Raw genomic sequence first — 9,261 nt, 5'->3', positions numbered from 1 at the left:
AATCATTTCTTCTATTCTGGACCTTCCTATATATTTTTTCTTGGCTCCGCCCTCGGTACACTCGTCAGAGTCAGTTGTACTCATCGGCGGAGCTATGTTTTTTTTTTAAACGAACTGTTGATCCCAGCCCCAGTGGGCCGCCCCCCAGCCCAAATCATTTTTTCACAGGAACAGTAAGAAAACTAGAAACATACGGCCCACTGGCCCAGTCCGCCCCACAGGGCCCAGGCTGAGCTCTCGCGTTCTTCTTCGAGACCTTCCCCGACCTGGCGACTGGGCAGCGTACTCAGGCACCGAGCAAGTGAGCATACGGCGCGGGGAGGCCGGTTCCGGTTCCGGTGAGCCAACCCGGGATCCCCCGTAGCCCCGTCGCCCCGCCTCCACTACCCCTTCCCCGACGTCGCGACCTCCGACCCGTCGACCAGCAGCGCAGCAGCGGCCCGACCAGCAGCACTGCAGCGGCGGTACGGCCGGCAACCAGCAGGCAGCAGCACTGCAGCGGCGACCTCGACGGCGACTCGGAAAGGCAAGCACAAGTTGACCCCTTTCGGCTCCCAAAACGTCACATTCTTCTCAATTTCTCAATCCCAAAATCCTAATTGGGGATTTTCTTGCTGTTTGAACTGCAGATTTGTCCAATGTTCCCCCTGAGTAGTTGATTGAGTTGGGGATAAGAGAGAGAGATAGGTGGTGCTAGGCTGCTAGGACTTGGGAATTGGACTGAAAATGGGGCCGATCATACAGGTCGTTTAAAACCGACCGAATCCATACCGTACTCCCACCGTCCCGTAATATCGCGCAGACATTTCTAAATCATTAATTTGATTAATTAAATATGTATGTTTTTTAAAAAAAGGTATATCATTAGATTCAGATTCGTTATTGAAAAAACTTTCTAATGATATAAATTTGTTATTATTTAATTTATATTTAGTTAGCTAAATTGACAATCTAGAAATGCGTGCGTGGCTCATGTTATAGCATAGGACGGAGGGAGTAAGCGGTTATTTTGCGGATCTTCTAAGATGCTCTGACTACCTGTTGCCTACTGGTGCATATACTCTAGTACAGTACTGTACTTAAAAGCTCATGTGACTGCTGGTGGACTTGTCAACTTACTTTTATTTTTATGTTTGAAAGACTTGTCAACTTAGTTAATTTTGGTGACCCCGAGAAACACGTCTCGACTAAAAATGGACGAATGGGGCACGGTGAGTCGATTTGTTCCGAATCTGATCTAGACCTCACATACATGCATGCAGTTCTTCAAATCAAGTCCTCCCGACAATGATAATGGAGCACGCGTGAAGTCGTTGGATACCAGCAACAGGGTCGGGTCATGCATGGCGACGACTTCTAGCTGAAAAGAAGACTCACGCGTAGACGAAAGAAAGACCGTTGATTTCTCAATCAACTGAACTTCCAAGGCTATTCTGTTTGTTCGTCAGCGGTCCTGAGCATCCGGGTGAGCTCTATATAATGTACAACATCGATGTATAGATCTGTCAAGAAGCTAATAATCTCAATTTCCCCCTCTTTTTTTAAGGGTGTTTGAGGAATACACACGGGCGGCGATCAAGTCCAAATAACAAATGGCCGAGATGATTGCTTCAGCGGTGGTGGGCGAGACGGTCGGCAGGATCTCCACCATCCTAATCGACAAGCCTGACACAAAACCAAGCAAGAGAGACGAGCTTGAGAGGCTAGAGATGGCCCACATCAAGTTGGAGGCCGCGCTGCACATGTCCAAGAGATGGCAGATCACCCAAGTTCCCATGCTTCGCTGGCGGAGCAAGCTGAAGCGCGCCGCCCAGGAGTGCGATGACACGCTGCGCCGCTGCAAGCAGCGCGCCCTGGAACTGGAAGAAGAAGAGATCAGGAGGCAGCGCTCCTCCTTCCCTAGACGTATCACCCATGCGGCCAAGTCATTGATCATGTCGTCTTTCAGCAGCAGCAACAATACTTCTTGTGTAACTGTCGACGACGTCAGAAGATTCGAGAGGTTTGCAGATGGCACGGGCGAATTCCTCAAGTTCGTCGAGTTCGGCAGGCGGCCATACACGTTCTTCAACCCTCTCATCGGCGACCTTCTCGCAGGAAAGATACTGCGCTACCGAGCACTGCAAGGGGGCAAGTTCCATTACCTATTCATACGAGCCACCAGCTTCGAGGAGCGCGGTGTGGAAACAATGGTTTGGTTTGTCTATCAGGATTTCAAGGAACCTGCAAAAAGTCTCAATCTAGGGCTGATGATGCGTCTCTCCGAGAGCAGTGACATATTTGGGATCATAATTAAGTGTATGCAGTCAGCTACACCTCACTTTACGGTTGCTGCCCAAGGTGTGAGGAGGGAGCTCATTGGGCTACCCACGCAGGATTTTTGCTGGCTCACCAATTCTCCTTTCCGCGAGAATGAGTACTGGGTCCATGTGCACATCACATTGACCCAGTGGCTTCGTCCAGACCCACTCTGTTGCAGCTACAGACATCAAGCTCCTTCTAGTTCTACCAACAGCAGCGCCTCGATCGCGCCGTCCACGAGATTGGCTTGTATGTATCCAGAAGAGGTTATCGTGGTGTATTTGCAGTACCACATCTTGCCGCCTGATCAGCTCAGAAGCCGGCAGAATTTTTCAGCTACTAGAGATTCAGGTTCGGCTGATCCTCTCAAGCTCGGGGTGCTTTTTATTCCCCACGACTCCACGGAAGACATTGAGGCTGCATCTGAGAGCTATGCTTTCGAGGTGATTGATGGAAAGGAACAAGAAACGCTCCACATAAATGCATCTCTGCAAGATGTAGATGAGAAGCTGCTTCCCAAGGCCGTAGATCACCTGTGCCAGGATTCAGAATCCAAGATATACCAGATGTGCTTGAGGTCCAAGCATGGTACTGCGCATCTCTGCGTAGAGAAGACGACACAAGCAGCACGTGTGCCAAGTACGGGGAAAAATCGCACCCTTAAATCAGCATCACGGGTTCAAAACAAAAGGATAGAGAAGAAGAAGAAGCGAGAGGATCATGGGAGTAACATGGACGGATGGCTGGACGTGTCCAAAGACCTGCTTAAGTATTGGGTTGTTTGTGCATCCGACAAGCTACACGGCTCAATCAAGTCTTGGATTGTTAACTCCCCTAAGTGCACCTACTCGCTCCCATGAGATCATCCTCTTTTATTCTTAAAAAAAACAAATCTTAACCTACGGTGGTATCAATCGCATGGTATGTATCCACCGTTTTCTTTTGTCAAATCTTGAACTATGATCGTTGTTTGTATCACTACCATATTTGTAGAGTTATGCCAACAGTTTCATCCTATAATATAGTGAAACAACATCTTGATTTTGTTGCTTTAATGGAACTAGCATGGTGGCCCACGCAAAATGCGCGGGCTACACCATGATGATTGTTTTTTATTATTATTTTTGTATGTATGCTGAAAACTTTTTCATTTTGTATCTCTTTTGATTTTCTGTCGTACTGGTATACTCCTTCTTGTCAGCTTTATTAGGCCCGCACGGGATTTTATAACAGACTTTGGCGAAACATTACTTGGTAGTACGACGATATTGCGACACAAAAGAGACATCGTTGTGTTCGTAATGGAAAATTCAATCAATAATATAATGTTTATATACCTATATTTTTTTTATAGTTGTTCATCAAAGTTTGGCACAAAATTCAATGCATGTTTTATAAATCCGGATGGAGGGAGTATAATTCATTGATATTAGATTTTTTTTTCGATACGTATCTGGCCAACGTATTTTTAATTCTGAAATTCAAGACATGCGATTTGTATACCTAAGGGCTTCAACGGTGTGTCAAAAGCCAAATTTGTCACATAGGTCCAATTTGACATTGATGCTAAATTTTAGTATTTCTAAGTGCAGATGATGCCAAACTTGCACACAGATGGGACCCACAAAAGAATGACTTAATTGCTCATTTCTCTTACCTCTTCTTCTTCCTCAACCTCACTTTCTCATCAATCCTCGGACCCCAACTCCACCAGCGCCCTACTGCATCACCTCCGCTCGCGGCCCTGCACCTCCTCCGCTCCTCCGCCGAACGCCCTCTGCACCCCCTCCGCCCCTCCCGCGCACGCCTTGCATCGCCTCTGTTGGTGCCCCTACGCCGCGCTCACCCCACAACGCCTCCGCTCCTCTGTGCGCACCCCTGCACTACCTCCCCTTGTGCGTCGTGCCACGGTGGAGGCTCTAAGTGATATAGTTCCGTACCTAAATTGTAAAATTCCTCCCGTGAGCCTCTCATTCCCTAAATCCCCTAGGAGGCCAGGCCATTGCCGCCACAGTACTCCCAACCTTATATGTCGTTCCATTGTTGCTCTGCTTGGCGCCTCCCGCCACTGCTTCCTGTTGTTAGATTGGGCTGCGTGTTTCTTTTTAGAGGTTTAGCCGAACGTAACATCAAACGAACGATTTGTAGGACTCGTAGATCTCATGACTAACAGATAGAAATAATTGGGGTGATGTGGATCAACGTGGAGGCTCCCCCGGTACCCCTCATATTGCTTGTAGGACTCATATATCTCATATCTAATAGTTGGAAATAATTGGGGTGACCCGCGCAGATTGCACGGCTAGACTTGTATAACGAAACATTTGATTTCTTATATATTTTACTTAACCAAAATATGTATATGTTTTTTATTTGTTTTTCGTGAAGACAAATCTTCTAAAATGATAAGATGGAATATTATATCGCAGATTAGGTTGTCATTATATATTTTTATCAACATATTTGTATTTTATTAACATTATCTGCAATATAAAATTGTTAGCTTGAATAAGGTACTTATGCGTTTGCTACATTTTACTTTGTGCGATATTATTTTATATTATTTTAAAATTTTCTTTTAGACATCGACCAGAAACTCATATATTTTTAATATTTAATTATTGTTTTGGACGGTTGATGCGCCAAAGCATTCCTTGCAAGCGGCACGCAGCGCAACGAGTGAGCGAGGTGGCTTCCGGCGGTGGCTGATAGAGCGTTGTGGCGGCCGTGGATCACGGTAGCAGGGACCTGATGGCGTCTCAACGATGACGGATCACAGCAGCAGCGGCCGAGGGCGCTGGGGCGGCTGATCACAGCAGCGGCGGTGCGGTCATGCGGTGCTCTAAGCGCGCGCGTGCAAGATGCAAGGCCGCCGTGCGGCGATGCTGCAACACTTGCATGGGCCGCCCGTGCAGAGACAAAGATTAGATCACTAATTACCACAGAACTCTTAGATGGCACTTCGTTAAATCGTCAATTACCATCGAATGTAAAAAATCCAGTTAATAATGACATGACACCAAAAATGCGGAAGACTTTGCTGTAGTATTAACTAGTTTATTCCCCGCGCGTTGTTGCAGGAACTTCAAATATGGTCCTAACTGGAAACATGTGAAGCATAGATGATAGATTTTTTTACTGGATGACACTTTAGGCAATGTGTATATGCAAATAGCCTCACTTCATACTCTCTTACATCAAGATGCTGCAACAACAGCTGAATCGGAGAAAGATCAGCCGATGATGATTTACAAAATACAACAGCAGAATTTGAAAGTTTATGTAACCGATTTTGATCTTTGCAAATGCAAAACCAATTGTACAGTATTGAACCTTTGCAGATGCAAAATGAAAGTACAGAAGATTTGCTGCAAATCATTTGTCTGATATACATATACATCAATACATGTACATGCTGGATTCAGCCTACTAAAAACTTTATAAATCCCAATTCCCGCGATGCTAGTTCTGTTATTCCCAATCTTCGTATCCTGGTGAGGCACTGTATTAGATGAATGGAGGCAGTCAAGGAGCAGGGCGGCTGTACCTTAGGGCGTGTGGGAGCAGGGGTTGGCAGTTCCATTCCACCTTTCAGAGGAGGACGGCTGCACCGGTGGCCGGAGATTGAGAGACGGCGGGCGTCTTGGAGCTTGGAACGGTGAGGCAGGGAGGGGAGACGGCGGAGCAAGGGTCAGGGAGACCCCGAGGCTGCAGAACCTGGAGGCAGCATCGACGAACATGGCAATTACGGCGGAGCAGGGGGCAGGGAGACCCCCGGGCTGCAGGACCTGGAGGCAGCGTCGACGAACAAGGCGATTCCGTTCTGCCGACCGGAGAACGGCCGCGCCGGGGGCCGGAGAGCGGAGATCGAATGACGTCGGCGTCTAGGGGCCGGGAGCTCGGAGCAGTGGCAGTTCCGTGCCTCGGCGATGCCCCAGACCCACCATCGTCGGCCCTCCTCTGGTCAGAATCAGGATGCATCGAGCCCTGTCTTTAAATAGGGCATGCAGACTGCTCAGCTTCTATGTCACGGAGAGATCAATTCTTGAAATTCCACCTTCAGTTTCAGGTGCATTAATTTGTGGTGGAGGGAATGTGGGCGGGAGAGCATCCGTCGTGGCTGGCGGCCGGAGTAGATGCGCAGACGAAGGATCGGTATAAATTCCCCTGCTGGCTGCTGCATAGGTGCGCAATCAGCAGTTTCTAGTGTGTTTAGTGGGCTGCGAATTTGGCCCAGTTCTCTTGGGCATTGGCAAAGCCTTTGAACGGAACGCGGTGGGCTGCGAATTGGATCGTTAGATGCTTGGGAAGCTGGAACTGGTCGTTCGTGGGAAGGGGACGGTGCGGTATCGTCAGGAGCAGCAAAGATGGGATTAGGAGATGGGTTGCTGACGTGGACATGCTGCATGTGCAGCTTGCTAAATTAACCGTACTTAATGGGTTTCAACTTTATAAAGTTTATAGATTTGTTTGATCTCGATAAATTGCTGAAACACAATCTTGTTCAAGCGTATCCGTAGACATTTTTCATTATGGATGTGGCCTCGACGATTCCCTTCCAAAGCTTGGCCTACCTCGTCACCAGTAAAGGCACGTGGCGGATGTTCCAATAGCGAGCGTGGCGGCTCTAGTGAAGACACGCATTGCGAACTTTATGGAAAATAAATGTGACATGTAAGAGTTCGTTTTGGTTAAAAAGATCCGTCCGTCATCTGGCTGCTTCACATTAGCAACTATACATGTCACGTATATCTAACGCATGATTTGAAAGCAAATTTTTGTGTCACGTAAATCTAACTATCGTGTTTCAATAACTCTCAGATCCAACGATCAGAATAATTGAGGTGATATGCATTAACGTGAGGCCTCCCTCGGCATCCCTCATATTGTTTTTAGTATATAACCAGTTCGTAACCCAAGCAACATATTTTTCTTATTAAATTTTAACCGTTAAATAAAAGATCCATGGCCAATATAATTCAAGTGATGTGGATGAATGTGACGTCTCCCTGCAATGAACCGAGTGGCCGCTCCGAGGGGAGGACGCTGGGATAGAAGAGTAGCGGGCAGGTGGGGCAGGCCGGACACAAACGCAAACGCGGGTAGTCACAGGACAGGTACAGGTGGAGTGGAGCTCGGGGGAGAAGGCTTGGAGCTGCCAGCGAGAGTTTTGGACGATGCCCTGCATGCAAATCGGGTGCACATGACGGCGGTAGAGGAGGCCGACAGGTTCAACGGCCTCGGAGGCTCGATCCTGGGAGGCGGGAGGTAATTTCTATCAACTTATGTTGGTACCAAAATCAACGGCTGCGGTTTTCAGATGCAATAAATAAACAGTTAGATGTTTTGCTTTTTTAATGATTTTCTAGTAGCTTTACATTTTTTATGGTTGTTCGTTCCATCAGTTTCTTTTGTGTTCGTCTACCGGTTGATCTTAAAATCACTTAACAGAGGAGGTTCAAGGACAAATGGACCACACTTCCCCTGATTGTAACGTTCACGTGTATGTTTGCTTTTACTTCTCTCTAATCTATGCATACTCTGCTGCGTTTATTCTCGTTTTGTGCACCTGCATACGTGATACGTGTAATCTGTAATCTATCCACCCCTGTGGTCCTGGACATGAGAGAAGATAGAACTGAACGAATGGAGCGGTACGCGGTTTGTGGGATTAAATCGTGGCTAGCCCCTCTCTCTCACTTGATACATACCGTACAGCGTCTGGACTCTGGACTTTAGGAGACAGGAGCGTCACGTGACGCGTTAGACTTCGTTAAGGTTAGATGCGAGAGTTCTTTTAGATTAAAAGGATACGTGACTCGATCTGGTTGCTTCACATTCTAATTGCAGGGTTTAAAAGCAAATTTATGTGTCACATAAATCTAACGGTTGTGTTTCAACAACTCTTGAATCCAACGATCAGATTAATTGAGGTGACGTGGATCAACGTGAGGCCTTCCCTCGGCACCCTTCATGTTACTTTTAGTATATAATAGATAGATAATAACAAAAGGACGTGACGTTGTTAACTGTCCTTGGCGCCACAGCTAATTTTCGCTTGACTCCAAATTTTGATTTGTTGATGTCTTTCCCTAAAGATTCAGTGTCAGATCATCTCTTGACTCCAAATTTTGATTTGTTGATGTCTTTCCCTAAAGATTCAGTGTTAGATCATCTCTAATAGATGATGTAAAATAGGATATCCAGAAAAAGTTTTAGGTCACTGAAAATTGATACAAGGCCCCAAAACAGTTTGTGATTTTCAAGATGATGCATATTAGGGCACAGCTAAAGCACAAGATGATGAAAAGTAGGGCACGACTCACATATCTCAACATATCCAATTCAATACCTTTGCAAGATCATCACAAAACAAACATATCAACAATAAATTAATTTTAAACTTTGCAAGGTCATCAAACACATATGAAATTATACTTCAAATCCACATAACATAGCATAGTTCAAAGCATACCATAGTTAAACAATTTGATATATTCTTCCGCAATTTGGTGGAGGGGGCGGTGGGACGAGGCTCGCTGGGGCCGGATCCGGCGGAGAATAACGAAGCGACGGTGGTATCGAGCGGATTCGGTGGCGGCACGGCGTGGTAGGGAGGTGGGAGGGTGCAACTCAGAGCAACTACCCCTCCTTCCTAGGGATTCAAACGATCGAACAGTGCCTGTAGTTCAATTCTTAAATCTCAATTTCCAATTTTTTTGATTGGAGATATAAGAATTGAACTAGAAGGGGGCTGTTCACGAACCCCGTTTGTATGCCTACCCTCTCCTTCACCTCAGTTGTCCACATGCACGACTTGCAACTGCCCATTGCACGCTCGACGGAAGTCACCGGGACCGCCCTCGCACGGACCAGCACCTCGCCTGAATCGCCAGCGCCGTGCCGAAGGAGAGGAAGCCGCCACCTTGCTGTAGGAGAGACGCACGCCGTCGGAACATC

General features: G+C 46.9%; 1 protein-coding gene across 2 annotated transcripts; it reads left to right on the top strand.

Annotated features, from left to right (window-relative positions):
* Positions 1–627: 627 nt before the first annotated feature.
* On the top strand, positions 628–3,356 carry LOC100827810. 2 transcript variants are annotated; one of them, XM_003576417.4, is made up of 3 exons: positions 628–744; positions 1,263–1,465; positions 1,547–3,356. In XM_003576417.4, the coding sequence occupies exon 3, from the start codon at positions 1,593–1,595 to the stop codon at positions 3,159–3,161; it is 1,569 nt and encodes a 522-aa protein (XP_003576465.1). In that variant the 5' UTR covers positions 628–744; positions 1,263–1,465; positions 1,547–1,592; the 3' UTR covers positions 3,162–3,356. The 2 variants fall into 2 exon arrangements, with proteins under 2 accessions (XP_003576465.1, XP_024318570.1); XM_024462802.1 differs by having other exon boundaries at positions 694–772.
* The last annotated feature ends 5,905 nt before the right edge of the window (positions 3,357–9,261 follow it).

The sequence above is a fragment of the Brachypodium distachyon genome, chromosome 4 (assembly GCF_000005505.3).
Source record: "Brachypodium distachyon strain Bd21 chromosome 4, Brachypodium_distachyon_v3.0, whole genome shotgun sequence".
In the NCBI taxonomy this organism is placed as follows: Eukaryota; Viridiplantae; Streptophyta; class Magnoliopsida; order Poales; family Poaceae; genus Brachypodium; species Brachypodium distachyon.
This window is presented reverse-complemented; position numbering and strand designations above follow the sequence as displayed.